General features: G+C 40.5%; 1 protein-coding gene across 1 annotated transcript in view; it reads left to right on the forward strand.

Moving 5' to 3' along the window:
- The window catches only part of LOC126163188 (uncharacterized), a 54,546-nt gene that overhangs the window by 6,135 nt on the left and 27,738 nt on the right, over positions 1–20,673 (forward strand). The window contains exon 2 of the mRNA XM_049920141.1: positions 18,973–19,338. Within this exon, the coding sequence (XP_049776098.1) occupies positions 18,973–19,338 (366 nt within the window). The remainder of the gene's footprint in view (positions 1–18,972; positions 19,339–20,673) is intronic.

The following is a 20,673-nucleotide window of genomic DNA, read 5'->3' on the forward strand; positions in this document are numbered from 1 at the left end:
CCATTATTAATCCAATTACCCAATCATGCCTCAGCCCATTTGGTATTCCCCAAAAGTCGCACAATGTTACAGAGGCTCTCCAACTAAATTGGAATAGGACTTCAGCATGGACCAAAATGCGCGATCCTGCCTGAAACCCAGGCATATGCGCTTTAATGAAATGAAACTATATGGTTTCACATACCTTTTCAAGTCCCAAACATCTATGATGTATGTATGCAGACTGAAGCAACAAATGAAAATTTGCACCACGTTTCATCTTCCTTACTTTTCGAAGAAAGGAATGCTCTTAGACAATGACAAAATCAGAGACCCCACATTTATTATGCTGGAACCCTAGAAACTGTTAGTGCTGCAACCAATGTGTGTACCAAACTTTTAGAACAATACAAACCTTTTAGAAGGTGAAAAAATCCAAATTGGAACACCGATCGCAAATTGAGAGACAAACATTAGGATGGAAGGAAGATACAACCAGTTACTCCAGTCTCCCTAAAGGAAATGATGTACATAGTACAGTGTATAATATTAGTTTTGCTATGAATTTATGAAACTTTATAGTATTTAGTCGGCAATTGCAATGGTATCGTATAGCACTATGTAATGAACTCGTAGAAGAGGCTATTATCAATATTTGTATATATATGAGCACAGTTATGAAACTAAACGTCTAGGTGATAGGTTTTTTCATGTACAGTTCCATCCAACCGATGACTGTAGCCAACCTCTTCTCCATCGAAGAAGGTTGTGTTTTTACTCTCTACAACATATACAAGCTCAATGCAAGTGACATTTAACCTGTTATAGGCATGGAATCACATCACAAGATTGATGTAGTGGTAATTTTGGAAAATTCACCATTTAGCAACATAAAAGTTGTGCTATGAGAATGAATTGTACCAGTTATGGTAGAAATCAGAACAAATAATTGCAATCTTCAATGGTCAAATGGCGTAAGTGTTACTGAATTGCCATACAATATGTGGGGGTGCTACCCAAGAACAGTGAAAATATCCAACACCAAGAATACCACACAGTATAGTCGCTTTTAGGAGTTTACACTTCAGAAGAAGAATTCATTGCTATGAATTTCTATGAATATTGTGCATCAGCAAGTAGTATTATGAACAATGTCATGGCATCAGTGCCTGACGTTGCTGCAGAATTATGTATCTATTTGTACTTGTATGTGTAAAACAGATCTTTGCTAAGAATTTTGATGTGTTCTGTACTTCAGTACACCATATGTATCATACATCGGTGCCACTACCTGACAATGGTGCAGAGTTATGTGATTAGTTGTGCTTATTGATATTCACAGCCATGTTATCACAGATATAAAAAACTTGAAGAAAAGTGACTGTCTATCTCTCTAAACTGTGTTCATTTCCTTAGAAACTTCAGACATGTTGAATAAACTATGCATTTATGATTAATAAAAGTACAAATAACAATTAGAATGATTTAGATGTTCTAGACAGGGAGGCAGTCGAAAATATATCTAAAGTAGGAAATGGGAATTTTTACCTATGAGCAGGATCGTATGTAACTGTAGATCAAGTTTAAACGAATAGTTATCGATGGACAGAGTAATACATATCTAGTAGAACAGTTCATGATGTGAGGGACCATGATTTTATGGTCCAGTTCTTGCTATGTTCAGGGGACTTAACACCTTTTTACATAAGATGAAACTTAATACATCAACTGTCAGAGAGTGAGACAGACTTAACAGTTATTGCAAAAAATACCATGTGTTGCAGTTAAGTTGTAGCAGAATGCACCGTGTTACAACAGGAATGGTAATAGAACGCCTCTCAGTAGGAATAAGTGTTGTATAGCTTTACATAGAGTACTCTCATAAGCGACAGCCTCACACATCCAGTGCATAACAGGTGACTGCACCTATAGAGGGACTTTGCAGTCGATGTTGTGCCCATGTTGACTTGACGTAGTACATTTTACCCAATATGAAACTTAATAGTTCAACTGTTGCACTGTCCTAGGGAGACTTAACGGTTTATACATTTTCAGTTGTTACTGTGTTAGAGAATCTTAGCACTTCAACCTGTTCCAGCTATTGTTGTAAAAGACAGTTTATTCTTACTAGAAGAGACATAATGCTTGTGTTGAATGAGGTTGCTCAAAATTTAAAGGATCGACAGGTGAACCATGCAAAATGTCAATTGGAGAAAGCCTTCGTCAGTGCCACCCTAACAAGTGACATGGTAGTGCAAGGTACTGGGAGGTACCGCATGTGTGCGATGAGCAGGGTGAGTCTTCATGCACTGTACCCAGGCTATATAGCGTGCAGGGCGAAAAGCTGGACACAGTACCTGAGCTATGCAACGCACAAAGTCATATCTGGATGCAAAACCTGACATTGTACGGAATAGCCGAATTATGCAGCATGGAACGTTGTACTGAGGCACGATACCTGCAGGGGTGCAGAATGGGGTGGTACTCTGGCACCCATCCTTCCTCTTTCCCACAGACATTTTGCGTGTTTCACCCGTAGATAATTTAAATTTTGAGCTACCACATTCCACATACATTTTGTCTCTTCTAATAATAATGAACTGCTATGTCTAATAACAGCTAAAATGCACGAACTGCTAAGACTCTCTTACACAGCGACAACAACTAAAAATGTATGAACTTGTAATTCTCCCTCTGACACTACAACAGTTCAAGTGTCAAGTTTCATCTCATGTAAAAATGTGGAAGGTTCTGTACGCATAGCAACAGTGCTGATCTGTAAACTCTCTCTCTAGATGTAGTGTTTTGCTTTTACATCTGAGGTGTCTCTTTTGAAAGCTCTCTATATAAAGCTGTATAACATTTATGTATATTAAGAGGCATTCTGTTAACTTTTATGATGTAACAGACAGCGCTTTGCTACAACAATACATTTACTTTAACCTAGGCTATAATTTGCCTCAAATATTAAGTCTGTCTCGCTCTCTAAAAGCTGAACAATTAACTTTCACCTCATATTAAAATGTGCTACATCCCTTCGACATAGAAATACCTCGACCACAAAGTCATGGTCCCTCACATCAACAACTGTGCTATTAGATATATATGTACACTGTGCATGGATAATTATTCGTTTAAACTTGAGCTACAGTTCTGTATGTTCCTGCCCACAGGTAAAAGTTATGTTAACTCCAGTGTATTTTCAAGGGTTTGGTGTTTCTAATGAAATGAAACACAATTAAAAGAAAGAGACAATAATTTATTTTAATTTTTTAAAATTTTCATTACCATAGTTGAGGATATAAATAAGGATATAAATAATTATTCAGATAATACTACACCAACGTCAGGAAGTGACACAGATGTATCATATATGCCGCTGAGTGAAGCACAACACACATCAAAATCCATAGCAAAGACATGTTCTGCACCGTTCAGATGGGTAAATTCTGCAAATGCATGCCAGACATTTTCATAAAATCCATATGTGCTGGGGTGCTACCTGAGACGATCAGCAGCTTAGCTTGAACATTGCAACTATTTGTGGCGAACTTTGACATAACTGATATCATTCATAGAATGGTACCACTACTTTCATGTCAATAAATAGTGATTTTTCAAAAATCACCACTACTCTGTCGATCTGATGTCAAGTCAATAACAATACATTTACTGTCAACCATGTTCAGCTTTTACACTGCAGAAACAATACCATATTCATTGGTACACTGTGCAATGCCATCAATTTGATGAAGGTTGCAGACGTTGGTGATAATGGAAACTCGAAGTCTGGAAACAGTCATGTGGGCTAATTTGATTTCAGGCACACGTCTGAGCGCTGACTTCATTTCAGCTCCTATGTATGAGAGAGCTATTGCATTTACTGAGACAATCATTTATGCACTGTAATTTGGTTTAATATTTGTAAGTGTAAAATGCACGTAATTCTACACTATCGCCAGGCACTGAAGCCATGACATCATTCATAATACTGCTTGCTGATACACAACACTCACTGAAATACGTTTTCTTCTTCTGAAGTGTAGGTCCTTGAAAGTGAATGCACAGCTTGGTATTCTTGATGTTGAATATTTTCACCGTTCTTAGGTAGTCGCTCACACGTATTGTATGGCAATCCAGTAACAGTGCTGCCGTTTGACGGCTGAACATTGCAGTTTTTGTGTTGATTTCTGGTGGTGCCTTCTTTCCATCGCGAAGTGTGCTTCCTTACACCCAACACGGTTTCGAGCGAACTGCACTCTCATTCCATTTAAGTCGAACAGCACAGTGAAGGTGGTAAATACCGTGTCGCCTGCCTTGTGAACGGTGTTCGTTGCAGTGGCTTAATGCCACAGCATAAGCGAAATGCAACAGAGTATCACACCAATCTATGATCGCATTGAAGAGTTGTTTGCAATAGTCTGTTCTAAAACCGAGATGAGATTAAGGAGCCTGCTGTCTGATTTTATCATCTAAGAAGTTTCCATTGTTCTAAAAGTATTGCAGAGCCATTGGGTGACGCTTTAAGAGATTCTAGTGTGCTGACGTGCGGAACTGTGGCTTTCTGATTTTATCATCCGAGAGGGATTCCATTGTTCCGTGCCTCTTTTGTGGCGCCAATACATCCTAATGCGACGTTAAAGTTCTGCAACTGTACTCAGCAAAATCTTAAGGACGTTTTGGCATCCTCTTTTCATGTAAGCTACTGTAAAAGAGGTTGGAAAATTAGGGAAGCGTAAGGTTTTCTGATTTTACCGTAGTCTAAGAGTACTACATTGTTTCGAATGTGTGGTGGCGCTAATGCTTCCCAGTGGAATGCAAAAGTTTTGGGACCTTTGTCAGCACCAAACAAGGAGAGAATCGGCACCCTCGTATTGCATACGTTAGTGTAAAGGATTCTGGAACGATTGTACCACACTACATCGAGTGGGAAACTGACGTATTTTTTTATTTTACCGTGGCTAAGAGGGCTGCTTTGTTGCAAAAACATGGTAGATGACCCCTAACGAGATGTGAAGCTACTGCTCTGCTTTGTTTCCTTTAGTTATGGGCGATAATGGGATTGCTTCTCACCCTTAGCTAAGCTATCACATAAGTCACCATTTCCAGGTGTGGCTTGTTCAGTCCTTTCATTGTATTTCAAAATGGAGCGTTCTGTTACTTCTGGTGGTGAGGTCTCTATTGGTGGTAGGTTGTATCGACTGCTTCCTGGTGTGGTCTTTGGGGGTATGGAAGATTTTATTGATATAGCATCTGATGGAGAGGATGTGCATATGCAGCCAGTGCACTGTGATTATTGAGTTTACTCATTTATTTGTCTGCACAGTTGCTAATAATTATGATGAAGTTATAAATGAATTTTGCTGATTTATTATTCCCTTAGCTGCTACTCGTGTACTCAGCAGCAGGATAGCTACTGCTGTATCATGAGATGAGTGGCAGTCAGTTATTGGAGTGTCCGTAGATGCTGTTGATGACGACCAATGTCCTGATACCAGCACTGACTCAATCTCAGTGTTCTTTTTTTAGTAACACACACACACACACACACACACACACATACACACACATATATATATATATATATATATATATATATATATATATATATATATATATATGATACCAGAGGTGTTAATGTATATTATCTACATCTACGTCTACATCCATACTCCACAAGCCACCTCACGGTGTGTGGCGGAGGGTACTTTGGTACCTCTTTCGGTTCTCCCTCCTATTCCAGTCTCGTATTGTATGCCTCTATGTGGGCTCTAACCTCTCTGATTTTATCTTCATGGTCTCTTCGCGAGATATACGTAGGAGGGAGTAATATACTGCTTGACTCCTCGGTGAAGGTATGTTCTCGAAACTTTGACAAAAGCCCATACCGAGCTACTGAGCGTGTCTCTTGCAGAGTCTTCCACTGGAGTTTATCTATCATCTCCATAACGCTTTCGCGATTACTAAATGATCCTGTAACGAAGTGCGCTGCTCTCCGTTGGATCTTCTGTACCTCTTCTATCAACCCTATCTGGTACAGATCCCACACTGCTGAGCAGTATTCAAGCAGTGGGCGAACAAGTGTACTGTTACCTACTTCCTTCGTTTTCGGACTGCATTTCCTTAGGATTCTTCCAATGAATCTCAGTCTGGCATCTGCTTTACCGACGATCAACTTTATATGGTCATTCCATTTTAAATCACTCCTAATGCGTACACCCAGATAATTTATGGAATTAACTGCTTCCAGTTTCTGACCTGCTATATTGTAGCTAAATGATGAAGCATCTTTTTTTCTATGAATTCGTAGCACATTACACTTGTCTACATTGAGATTCAATTGCCATTCCCTGCACCATGCGTCATCCCTGCATTTAAGTACAATTTTCCATTGTTACAACCTCTCGATATACTATAACATCATCCGCAAAAAGCCTCAGTGAACTTCCGATGTTATCCACAAGGTCATTTATGTATATTGTGAATAGCAACGGTCCTACGACTTTCCCCTGCGGGACACATGAAATCACTCTTAACTTCGGAAGACTTCTCTCCATTGAGAATACATTCTGCGTTTGTTATCTAGGAACTCTTCAATCAAATCCCACAATTGGTCTGATAGCCCACATGCTCTTACTTAGTTCATTAAACGATTGTGGGGAAGTGTATCGAACGCCTTGCGGAAGTCAAGAAACACGGCATCTACCTGTGAACCCGTGTCTATGGCCCTCAGTCTCGTGGACGAATAGCGCGAGCTGGGTTTCACACGACCGTCTTTTTCGAAACCCATGCTGATTCCTACAGAGTAGATTTCTAGTCTCCAGAAAAGTCATTATACTCGAACATAATACGTGTTTCAAAATTCTACAACTGATCGCCGTTAGAGATATAGGCCTATAGTTCTGCACATCTCTTCGACGTCCCTTCATGAAAACAGGGATGACCTGTGCAGTTTTCCAATCCTTTGGAACGCTACGCTCTTCTAGAGACCTACGGTACACCGCTGCAAGAAGGGAGGAAAGTTCCTTCGCGTACTCTGTGTAAAATCGAACTGGTATCCCATCAGGTCCAGCGGCCTTTCCTCTTTAGAGCGATTTTAATTGTTTTTCTATCCCTCTGTTGTCTATTTCGATATCGACCACTTTCTCATCTGTGCGACAATCTAGAGAAGGAACTACAGTGCAGTCTTCCTCTGTGAAACAGCTTTGGAATAAGACATTTAGTATTTCGGCCTTTAGTGTGTCATCCTCTGTTTCAGTACCATTTTGGTCACAGAGTGTCTGGACATTTTGTTTTGATCCACCTACCGCTTTGACCCGGCCGCGGTTGCCGAGCGGTTGTCGGCGCTTAGACCGGAACCGCGCGACTGCTATGGTCGCAGGTTCGAATCCTGCCTCGGGCATGGTTGTGTGTGATGTACTTAGTTTAGTTAGGTTTAAGTAGTTCTAAGTTCTGGGGGACTGATGACCACAGATGTTAAGTCCCATAGTGCTCAGAGCCATTCGAACCATTTTGAACCGCTTGACATTAGACCAAAATTTCTTACGGTTTTCTGCCAAGTCCGTACATAGAACTTTACTTTCGAACGCATTGAACGCCTCTCACATAGCTCTCCTCACACTACATTTCGCTTCGCGTAATTTTTGTTTGTCTGCAAGCCTTTGGCTATATGTTTATTTGCCGTAAAGTTCCCTTTGCTTCCGTAGCAGTTTTCTAACTCGGTTGTTGAACCACGGTGGCTCTTTTCCATCTCTTACGATCTTGCTTGGCACATACTCATCTAATGCATATTGTACGATGGTTTTGAACTTTGTCCACTGATCCTCAACACTATCTGTACTTGAGACAAAACTTTTGTGTTGAGCCGTCAAGTACTCTGATATCTGCTTTTTGTCACTTTTTCTAAACAGAAAAATCTTCCTACCGTTTTTAATATTTCTATTTACGGCTGAAATCATCGATGCAGTAACCGCTTTACGATCGCTGGGTCCCTGTTCAGCGTTAACTGTTTCAAGTAGTTCGGATCTGTTTGTCACCAGAAGGTCTTATATGTTATCGCCACGAGTCGGTTCACTGTTTAACTGTTCAAGGTAGTTTTCAGATAATGCACTTAAAAAAATTCACTGGATTATGTATGTTATTTCTGCACAGCTGCTGATAATTATGGAATAGGCATCAGCAAGTGAGCTGTGTATATACATTTGGTACATACCAAATGTTTCAGAGGTGTTGACATATATTTTTTATTTACTTATTTTCACAGTTGCTGACAATTGTGGGTGAGGAGGTTATCAGCATATCATTTGATGCCAAGGTCTGATCTCCCTCTTGTGACTGTACGATGTAATTTTTGTCTGGGTGCTTTGTATTTATTAGTGTAGTCTAAGTATTCTTGATCTGATGGCTTTATGAGCTATTACTTACAATGTTACAAGTGGGCCGGCCGGAGTGGCCGGGAAACTCTAGGCGCTTCAGTCTGGAACCGCGCGACCGCTACTGTCGCAGGTTCGAATCCTGCCTCGGGCATGATTGTGTGTGATGTCCTTAGGTTAGTTAGGTTTAAAAGTAGTTCTAAGTTCTAGGGGACTTATGACCTCAGCAGTTGAGTCCCATAGTGCTCAAAGCCATTTGAACCATTTTTTTTTTGTTATAAGTGTTGTCAATGTCGATGCACCCATGCAATATTATTGCATGAATGTACTAACTGAATAGTGTTTTGATCTAATCATTTTGCACACTCTTGCAGATTCTACTGACGACAGTGAAGACGAAGAGATATTATTATTAGGTGGCCTAACATCATAACTGCAGGACTATGGTTGCATGCTATTCAATTGTAGGTACCTTATACATATGGCAGAGCCATGCTTACAAGTATCGTAGAACGCCTATGCAACAGTATTGGTGTGTGCTACACCTCGTCATCATGCTGTGAGAATTTATTAATATTTTTTCTGAAGTGCATATTTGCATATTCATTGGTGATCAGAGATGATTAAAGTTTGTTATTTGTATTGTTGCAAAAAGTGACTTCAGTGGTATCAAGGGTGACGATATTGGTGATGATGGTGATGATGTTATTGTTTTATCATCAGTTTCTAATATGTAATGTCAAAAGCTGTATACGAGTTTTAAAGCTGCACAGTGAATAAATTGGTTATATATTACCATTTTCGTACACATCTTTCAATTAGTTTCCTTATTCATTCGCTATATTGATGACACATTTACACTGAAGATTAACTTTTTTGTAGACGCATATTAGAGTGAGTTTGATTATGCTTGGTGGAGGCATCTCAGGGCTTTCTAAAGCGATCTGCCCTGTGTGAGCTATGTGTTTTGTGTCTGTCAGCCAGTGTGTACTGCCAACTCACTGGACTGTTTTAGCACTGCAGTCAGAGTGTTGAGGTACACAGCACCTGATACAGCCCCTCATGATTTTTTTGTAGAAACCCTAACTACCAGTGATTTCTGTGAGTGATACTGTTAGGATACTTTGCACTGTGTGACACTTGGATAGATATTGATGAACAGACAGTTGGCAGATATTGTACATTGCATGAATCTTTCGAAAACAAAAGAGCCATTTACTCTTCATCAGCAACAGTCTGATGGCATTTTAGCGTTGAGTTTCTTACACCATTCATTGTGCTAACATGTAAACTGCTGTGATGTCATACTGTCTTTATTGAACTGTATGTTGAAATAACCTTTGTTTTTACTGTAAATTATAGATGAGTTATGCTCAACAGGTCACTTTCTTTTCTTATTCGCTGTGGGTTATAGGAAGCGAACTATTCTGAATAATAGAGCAGTTCTCAGTCTGTATGTAGTTGTGGCTCAAATCCGATTGTTTGTAAGAATTTTGTGAGGGGAGTTTAATGTCCTATCAATATTCAGCTTATTGTAGGTGTGGTGACAATCGTTAAAATAACTTAGAAATTAGATAAAAGGATACACATTTGCCCTTCCTCATTAAAGTATGTGATCATTTAATGTGATGGGGATAGCAATAGGAGAGTATCTCACAGTATTCTAGCAGATGTTGTGCAAAGCTCATGGCAGGCGAGAGGAGTCATCTATGTGTTCAAATTCCAACTAGCGGTAAATTTGTCAATTCCATTCAGCTAACAGTAAAGAGTTAGGCTTCTATTGTGGACAGGTGAGTGGATGAGGTAGGGTGTGATACACTGTTGTGTGGGCTAAATATAACTTACCCATTGGTGAAGTGTGAACTGTTCATAGGTGTGTCCAACACCTGTTTAAAGCAAATAAATAAAAGCTTGCATCCCATCCTACAACATATTTTGTAAATGCTTAAACAGCGTATATGAGTTACATATTTTTATTTAAATTAAAGGTAACTTGAGTGTATTAATAAAACATGTGTGGTCTCCCCTATTTAACCACATGTTGCTTATGGTGTGCAGGTCGGTTGTGTGGCCCTCTGGAACTTTTTAAGTGGTGGACTATACTCTTCAGCCCTACACTACGTATCGTACGAAATATAAAATGTATGAAGTGGTCCTGCTTAATGGGTGAAGACATGTAACACCAATTTCAAGAAAGTGTATTACATATAATTCTACTTTGTTAAAGGTGGCCAGCCCAATGTATGTTCCATAAGAATAGATGCTTTAAACTTCAGTTTTTTACAGTAGGCCAGTGTTCAAATTTTATTACTGTAGGCAGGTGTGAGTATATCTGCACTCCACATATTCTTTCTATAAGTATGGGTGCATTTATAATTGATTGAAAGTGTTGAAATATGAACACCTACACTTTAAAATGTCAGACAGGTGAGTGGAGACAGTGCTATCTCTATGGCGTTAGTCATTGGCGTGGCACAGGTGAGTTGGCTGGCTGGCCTGGCTGCTCGTCCCTATGCTGGCTGATGGCTGACAGCTGATTCGGTCCAGGTTCGTTGCTAGTGGTGGGTGAAGAGGAGGTGGCAGTGGTGGTGGCTCTCCCTTGCTTGTTGGTCTAGCAGTGCCTGGAGAGCAGGCATGTGGCTGACAGTGCACTTACTAACTGCAGAAAGGTTGCTCTCCCGCATGTAGTATATGTTTGAAATAAAGACACTCCTATTACTTCTGCAGTGGGAATAGGACAAGTCAGATCGAAATTTAGTGTGACATCAGAGGGGAGTTGGACTTTAACTTACCACAAGAAACAGTATCTGTGATATTAGGAGGTAAACACAGTGACCATCTTGAATTCTATAAGTGGCCTGCCTGTTATATAAATAGCCATAATTGTCTGAGTGAATAATAGCTTAGTAAAAACATGTTACATACTTCCACCAATATAACATTTTCCTACCTAGGATTTCATGCCAGTTTTTACTTGGGACAACAGGTCTATGACCACAGTATCATCAGGGAGAAACCTGGAGGCCATCTCCACAGAGGAGCGGTGGGATACCCTGCAGCACAATCAACCTGTGTTTTAATTTCCTGACAATTTTTGAATTTCCAGCTGTTTTATACATCTATGTCAGAGGGTTTCATTTCACAACTAACTTTTCTGCGTTTCTTCTTACAGTTTCAAGCTTTGTCGTGAGCGATCACATATAAAACTTACACCGAATGAATTATGTTAACGTTATTTCATCGATGACATGATTGGAAATCTGGCAACAATGAACTCTGTGCCCAATCTTTTACAGGTACCTACTCTCTGCAGGTGTTTGTTAGTCCCAGATCTCCTCCTCGTTAATCCAAAGTCGCTGTGCTACGAACTGAACACTGAACAATTCCTGCGCGAGGCGATTTGACATACTGCTCTTGCTATATTGTTAGTGATCCCCAGGTGTATAGAGAGGCTTAAATTAACGTAGAATACTTTTGAAACTTAAATGCACTTCATTAGCTGTACATCATATATTATGTTCGGATAACTATTTTGTAGTTTTTCGTTTTACCTGTAGTTTTTCTGAGTACCTCCTTACGATTTTCAGCTACCATCTGAGCGGGTAATTGTAAGAAGTACAGAGACTGATTAACGTTAAAATACCGAGTTTCTGTATTGTTGCGTTCTATTTTCAATACTATTCAAATTCATAATGACTTTTTTTATCGTGTATGTTTTAGCATCCATAAGACTGCAATAAAAGTGGAGCCCATTCGTCAGATTTAAATATCAGCAACACTCCTAGTTGTAACGTTTTAAGTTATCCACGAAATGCAGTTTTGCGCGTGTGTGTGTGTTTGTTTTCCCATCGTTATTACATACAATGGTACAGAGGGTAGACATCACAGAATTTCTAAGAGTTTTCATCCTTATTATCATTCTCAGTGAATTCAGGAGCATATGGCTTGATACCATTGTTTCTATCTTCCCAGTAATGTAATTGCAACTGGCCTTTCAAATTCCAAAAAACTATATGTAAAAACTTTAATAATCTTTAACTTTGCTTTTAGTGACGTCTGTGGATTCGTTAATAGCTGTCATAATATTTCAGCCAAGCAAAGCTATTGTATTACATGGTATGCCTTGGTCCATTATTGTAGTAATGAGGACTTTCGTAGGTTAGGAACCATATTTAACACCCAATGACCAGTGTTCTTCAGTTTCGACTAGTAATTGTTGGCTCATGTGGCACATTATGAGCCATTAAATTTTATTCCTAGCCGATTTTTGTCTTCCCAATGCAAATAATTATAAAATTCGTGCACATCGCTGGATGATCAGTAGATTATAAGCAGGTAGTGTAAAGACTAGCAGTTGCTCCTATAGAAACAAATGTAATGCTGTGCTAATAAATGTAGCAATATTCATGCTTTGCCAAACAATTACCGGAGTCGCTCACAGCCATCATGTATACTCTACCAGCATAAATTTGAGGTGAAATGATCACGAGATATTCTAATTGGGCCTACACAATGTTGATGTTTGCTAAAGAAATTCATTGCAAGTAAAGATTTTTGTTTTGAAAAGAACGAAAATTTCGATAGCTGAGGCACTAGAAGAAATTAACTAACGTCATCACCTCCTGAAGATTAAAATCGTGTGCCGGACCCAGACACGAACTTCTGCTGGCGAGTGCTCTTTCAAGTGAGCTACTCAAGCGTGACTCGGAATTCCTCCTCACAGCTTTACATCCACCAGTACCTTCCAAACTTCACAGCTTTACATCCACCAGTACCTTCGAAACTTCACAGAAGCTCTCCTACGAACCTTGCAAGACTAGCACTCCTTGAAGAAAGGATCTTGCGGAGACATGGTTAGCTACAGCCTGGCGGATGTTCCCAGAATGAAATTTTCACTCTGCAGCGGAGTTAGTGCTGATATGAAACTTCCTGGTAGAGCATTGCCTGCGAAAGGCAAAGATCTCGAGTTCGAGTCTCGGTCCAGCACACAGTTTTAATGTCCCAGGAAGTTTTATATCAGCGCATACTCCGCTGTAGACTGAAAATTCACTCTGGAAACAATCCCCCAGACTTTGGCTAAGCCACATCACCGCAATATCCTTTCTTGCAGGAGCGCTAGATTTGCTAGGTTCGCGGGAGAGCTTCTGTGAAGTTTGGAAGGTAGGATTTTGAAGTACTGGCGGATGTAAAGCTGTGAGGATGGCTGAAGAGTCCTGTTTGGGTAGCTCAGCTGGTAGAGCCCTTGCCTGCAAAAGGCAAAGATTTCGAGTTCAGATCTCAAAAATATGCCAGGAAGTTTCACATACGTAGACTTATTGCATAATGACATCTCCAAGTAGTGGTATTGGTCCTAGGACAAATCAAGTATTTTGAGAATTATAAGTACAACATCAACTAAATTGCGTGTTTACTAAAGTACGTCAAAGGCTTAATATCTTACTAGCCTGTACAGGATCATGCACAGGTCACTAACTTGTGACATAAGATGAGCCGTACTTGAGATGAACCCGCTAGCTATATAATTGGTCCAGTACTCTAGGTAGTCTGCATGTAGATTTTATGTCGTATTCCACAAACACTTGAGCAAAATCTCTGGCCTAGAAATTCATCAAACACTGTCATGCAAGAACGTCAACAGACGTGACACAACGAAAAATTTCAAAGCTGGCGTAAGTAAAGTTAGCCTCCTTAGAGAAAGTTAACATTCTGGCGTACGCAACTCCATCTCGCGACAGAATAAGTGAACATGTCTGTGATGAAAAGACGTGCTTTGTCAGAAACTTTTCTTAGCCAGAGAAGAAATGAAATGATGTTTTTATCTTTTCGTACGCCAGTTTTGCAACACTCAGTGAAAGTACCGTATACGTTTTCCTGGCGGAAGTATCCTCTACAACAGGAGGTCTGAGTGGATAAGAGAAACCATTTACGCAAGTGCACTGCATACCTGTCTCATATTCTAATCCACATCTGCAGGGACAAGTTCATTATTTTCACCCATAGATATTAAAATATTATTAACCATTTTAACCTTTTCAGTTCGCGAGAGCTCAAATTGTAGACTCGCATTTTACCTGAAAATTTCATCTACCGAAGTCGGTCCTCGTAATTAACATTTCATGTACTGAAAAAGTAGAAGGTGATCATATAATCAATATAATTGTTATATTCTTGATATGTTCCATAAGTTACAAGTTTGTGTCATAATTACTGAAATGTATTTAATCAGATTTTCTTGGAATATTTCTCTTACGGTGGGAAGTCAAAACACGTGTTGCCACAGTTCGTTACATTTTGCATAATGCTAAATGCTAATCAAATAATTATATTCGGGGTGTTAGGAGTGTAAGTGCAGATATTTTCGTTGGTGACTGAGCACAGTGTACTGAAGAACACTAAATCACTATTTACTTCATTTGCAAAGTAGTAATTATAGCCGTTAGGAGTAGTATGTTTTTAGGTTGGTTAGTACCTCCAAGTACTTGCGGCAAGAGTGAGTCATTAATTCATATTTTCCCCTGGGCAGGAAGTCAGTTGTTGAAGTGTGATCACGTGGAAGCAAAATGGGCAGTCTATATTGAAAGTCGTAGCACACTTAGTGGTGTAGTTACGCCCGTGCCAGTAGCAAATTATGTGACGCCTTTGTGGTTGCTTGGTTGGTTGGTTTAAAAGGGGGCAAAAGAGACCAAACTGCTTGGTGATCGCTCCCATGCCCTTGTGGGTTCTGTGTTAGACGAAAAAATCGGGGAGTAAATTGTGTGATGTTTGCGGTATAAACAAAAAAAAAAAAAAAAGAAATGGCTCTGAGCACTATGGGACTTAACATCTGTGGTCATCAGTCCCCTAGAACTCAGAACTACTTAAACCTAACTAACCTAAGGACATCACACACATCCATGGCCGAGGCAGGAGTCGAACCTGCGACCGTAGCAATCTCGCGGTTCCGGACTGAGCGCCTAGAACCGCTAGACCACCGCGAAGAAAAAAGAACTAAAACGCTTACTTGGATACGTATTAAGGTATCAATGATCAGAATATTTGCATTTATCTCCCCAAGTTGCTTCACCATAAAGTTAAATCATTTCAAAGCGCTAGAGTTCTAAATCTAATAAGCATCCGTGTAATGTACTTGTAAGTATACTTAAGAGAAACGTTGGAAGAATAACTAACTTTATATCGAACATTGTTAATATATATGGAATGCGTGCATATTCAGAAGTACCTCTGGCGTTTTAGAACACGAGTGCGAGAAAACTACACACTTATCAGTTGGATAGAGTATCTCCTCGAGATCGATTCGTAATACACGGTGCAGTGTAGTTGCACTCGAGGACAGGTGTATGTGTCTCAGAACGTGTAGACAAATCATCCACTGTGTTTATTAAACAAAAAAAAACTCTTAAGAGTAAAAAATTTTAATGCCTAGACCATAATTTTGCTGTCACTATTAAAGTTCGAGAATTAGTTTCTGTTGCTGTGTGCAACCATCTGTAGATCGTTCAAAATATGAAAAGTCGGTGAATAAGCATTGGAAAGCATTGTTAGCTGTAGTCGTGCAGCAACATGCATTCGTAAGGACCAAAGCAGTGAATGAATATCGTGTGACTAGGGCCACCCTTCGTCGGGTGCAAGTCTTTCGATTTACTTCGGCGACTTGCGTCTCGATGGGGATGAAATGATGATGATTAAGACAACACAACACCCAGTCCCTGAGCGGAGAAAATCTCCGACCCAGCCGGGAATCGAAGGCGGGCCCTTAGGATTGACATTCTGTCGCGCTGACCACTCAGCTACTGGGGGCGGACGCCAAAACAGTAACAGTACGTAGTTTAAAGAGTCGCCATGAGCAAGCCAGGTTGTAGACGGTAATTTCGCAGGTTGACAGTCATACAGGAAATTGTGTACTTGCTTGTATAGAAGTTGTATCAAAAGCTCACTACTTGCAATAGTATAACAGGTGTTATCGTGAGAGAAGTGTATGCAATGGTCGCACAAACTATCAGCTGTTCCGTAGCCTTGCTTGCACAAGAATGACGCTGTGTGGCTTATAAGGTAGTCGTCCTTACAAAGTATGTACAGATTGAAGTAAAATATGAGAACGCTGCACGCCGCCAGTGTGACAAGACATGTGAAAACGAAGTTTTCTTGTGCAAGCCAGGCTAGGAAATACCTGACAGTTTTAGGATGCTGCCTAGTCGCGTCTCCGATGTCATCATTTGCGCTCACTTCAGGGAGCCTCGTCCTAGTTGACATTGTGATAGCTGGACCTGTTGTTTGTTGCTTGTTTGCAACGAGTCTTCGTTCGCTTGGAGATACACAAGTTAAGTAAATCTCCAGTTTGTTGTATAACTTGTTCGCTAATCATTTCTGCTCCTGTCCAACTTTCCTATGGCGACAGCTGCCACACCAATCTGTAACCACCTCTCCTCATCACTGTGTACAAAGTTGTACACAACATAAATAAACGAAAATCGTGTTGTCCCACAAGGATCCGTCTTAGGGCCATTGCTTTTTCTTGTGTACGTTAATGATCTCTCATCAGTTACAATGTGAGAAGCAGAGTACGTTTTGTTTGCAGATGACACAAGTATTGCAATAAATAGTACGTCGAGTGTAATTCTAGAAAGATCTGCTAATGATATTTTTATAGATATTAATAAATGGTTTAAAGCCAACTCACTGACATTAACCTTCGAAAAGACTGACTATATGCAATTCAGAACCTGTAAGAGGTATGCCAGCAAACAAAAAATTTAGTTACAAATAAAGATCAGTTTGAAAGGAGCCTGAAAGACTTACTAGTGGCCAACTCTTTCTACTCCATTGACGAATTTTTTAATAGAAAAAAATGATGTATTGTATGTATTCATACTATTAGTATTGTTATTTCAGCTTTAAAAAAAATTGACATGTTCCACATCTACGAGGATCTCCTCAGCACGGATCTACGGAACGAAAAACTAATCTGATCTAATCTAATCTAATCTAATCTAATCAAGCCCTTTGACATTTAAGGGGCTCCAGAAAGGCTCAAAATCATGAAAAGTTCAATTTTTACTTTTTTGCGTTTTCTGAATCTGCAGACTATTACCTTTTAATAGATATTTAATTTATTCAATTCCGAAGACTACAATTATTTTTAAATTTTTTTTGAAATGTGTTCTACATGGGCGTGACCCACTGTGGCACTGTGCGATATGTTAATTACCTTGGTGACGGTGATTCTAAAAGTTTCAAACATGTTCAAGGACTGAAGCCCTATGGTGATGATGTTGTAGTACAGAAATTTGAGTGTATTGGACACGTACAGAAGCGAATGGGAACAAGACTTCGGCGACTGAAAGCTTCGTACAAAAAACAAAAACTCAGTGATGGTAAAGGGTTGGATAGGAAGGAAAGGTTAACTGAGAGTGTAATTGACAAAATACAGAACTATTATGGAATGGCTATTAGGCAAAATACACAAAGTGTCGACGAAATGAAGAAGGCTGTTTGGGCTCTTTTTTTTCGTACTTCTTCAACCGATGAAAATCCCGAACATACCTTGTATCCCAAAGAAGAAGACAGTTGGTGTAAATATAACAAAGGATTGCTAACTGGTGAAGTGTACACTCATGAGGATAGTCTGCCTCATGCAATAATGAAGGTGATAAAACCTATTTTCAGAGACTTAGCAGCACCTGAACTGTTGAAAAAGTGTATTCACGGAAAAACTCAAAACCCCAATGAAAGTGTAAATAGTGTTATATGGTCGAGAATCGCCAAGACTGTATTTGTTGGAATAGAAACACTTCACTTTGGTGTGTATGATGCTGTTGCGACTTTCAATGATGGCAACATTGTAAAGTGCAAGGTATTTAGAAATATGGGAATGAAGATAGGTTCTAACATGGTACGAGCGATGCTTGCTTTAGACAAGGAACACCTTCGGGCTGCAGACAGGGCTGTAAAGAGTCTAGAAATACAAGCAAGAGTAAACAGGAGGAGGAACAAGAGGAAGCTGGAGGAGGAGTTTGCAGAGGATGAAGATAATCCATCCTATGGACCTGCAATGCACTAAAAAGTTAATCCAATCTTTGTCGCTCGATTCCAAAAACTTTTATTTTGTCATACTAATTACATGTTTTGTAAGGATCTTCCAAACATATTTGTTTCAAACTTTCAGTAAATGTTACAGAGTATCTTCTGCATAATTTAACACAGCCTTTTTCCAAAAAACTGTATATTTTTGAATGTATAAATAAAAAAATGCAAAAAAATGTTGTGAATTTTCATTACAATTGAAAAAAAATCATCTTTAATAACTGAACTAAAATTTTGTAAACTCCCTGTGTTAAGTTGTAGCCCATATTCCAATAAATAATCTGTAAAAAGTTCAACTTCCTACCTCAAATACTTTGTGAGGAAAGATGTAATTTATAAGCGTTATTTTAACATTGCAAGTATAGGGCGTTCCGGAGCCCCTTAAAGACAAATCAGTTTTTACTGCAGATAGACTTGTGCATATTAGCGTTGGTGCAGGCTTTTGTTCACAAAGTGGTTATTACTCTGTGTATCCAAATACACACAGCCCTCTGCCTATAACTTCAGTACTGGACAATCTTGGTTTGTAAACGTGCTGCAGATGCCTGGAGAGAGCGAGCCGTGGCAGCGGCCAGACGACAAGCCGGTGCCCACCGTGTGGCGGCGCTTCGAGGGCCGGCGGCCCATGGCGGACGGCAGGAAGCCGCGCTTCGTCGTGCAGGACGCGACGCCGGAGCTGGACGACGCCGTGCTGGAGCTGATGGCGACGCACTTCGTGCGCGACGAGCCGGTGTGCGCGGCGCTGGGCCTGGCCGGGGAGGCGGCCGCCGTGCGGGACCTGGAGCGGCTGTGGCGCCGGATGCTGGACCGGCGCACGGTGCTGGTAGCCCTGCTGGAGGACGGCCGCGTCGCCGGCGCCAACATGACGGCGCCCGAGCGCCTCGCCGACAGGGACAGGAAGGAGGAGGTCCGTAAGGCGTCGCTTCGAGTTGACAGGGCGCACGGCACACTTTGGCGGTACTGTTCTTTTGTAAATGCAATCAGAGATAAACACGAGAAACATTACATACTACGAGAGCTTTTCGGGAAGTAAGGATTGACAGGTCGCGAAATGGGAATCACTTTGAAAATCCGATGAAACTTTGCACAGATGTGTTAGGCAATGTCTTTAGTATAGCCACCTTTCGTGCCACTTAGCTCTTTTCAGTTCTCAGTCCACAGTGAGCACGTAAAGGTGCCCAGACAACAGTGTCTCCCCACCAAGTACGAGGACCTGCTGAGGTTTCACGAGCCGTCATGCGGCCCATACGACATAACTGTCACGTGTTTGCTTCTTTGTGGTAATTCTCGGTCACGCTCTGCAGGGACAATGAATCTACTCTTGCAACGTTTCTTTTATTTTTTTCAATGAGGAGTGATTATCACCCACAATACAGCCAGTAATTGGCTACTGACAGTGTACTGTAGACCAGCATAGAAAAATGACGGAAAGCACAGGTGACTGCCTTTTATGACGAGGGTATTACAAGATACAACTCTATGACAGGTGTCTAAGTAGGAGCAGTGACTATATAGAGAGGAGTAGTAGGATAATGGGGTTTCTGGTGCACGTTTGATATCAAACTGATATGCAAATTAATTACATTGATCAGTTAGTTACACCCCAGCCCCCCCCCCCTCCACCCACAGATGACATCAAGTGTTTTCTCCAGCCCCTCCCCCTTCCCTTCCACTCCCCCTCCCACTCCCCCAACTATACTATTGGCAGGAATTTCGAATTTTGGCTGGAAATTCAAAAAATGGTGGGTATTTAAAAACGGCGGAATTTCAAAAGTGACTTGAATTTCTTTGTCCCAGCACTCTGCTGACGACACATCCCCAACACCTACCACAGAAATTGCAGTAAAATTCCAATTTGGGTGGGAATTTCTTTTTTTTTCCTCTGCTCACACTACCAGAATTGGTGGGAGAGGCTCAGTCTATGCTGAGCTGCTGTTGTGGCTGCACTGTGACGTGTTCGATCAACAAGATGGAAGTGGGGGACAGAGCGGCTTTCAGTAGCTGTATTACACGTACACATTTGATATGCAGCAGTGGCCAACCGAAACACAAGCACCAGCAGGGAAGTAACCGATTTTGTGCCTTTTACGAGTTCCTAATCAGGAGCGAATTATCTAATATCATCTGTGTGCTCAAATAGTTTAGTTTCTTGTGTTTCTGCGTGTTTATTTAATATCGAATAGCCACAGTTCACGCGTCTTCGTTTGCATCGGAAAGTGAATCGATTTTGTGACATATTACA

This window comes from Schistocerca cancellata, chromosome 2 (genome assembly GCF_023864275.1).
Source record: "Schistocerca cancellata isolate TAMUIC-IGC-003103 chromosome 2, iqSchCanc2.1, whole genome shotgun sequence".
NCBI lineage: Eukaryota > Metazoa > Arthropoda > Insecta > Orthoptera > Acrididae > Schistocerca > Schistocerca cancellata.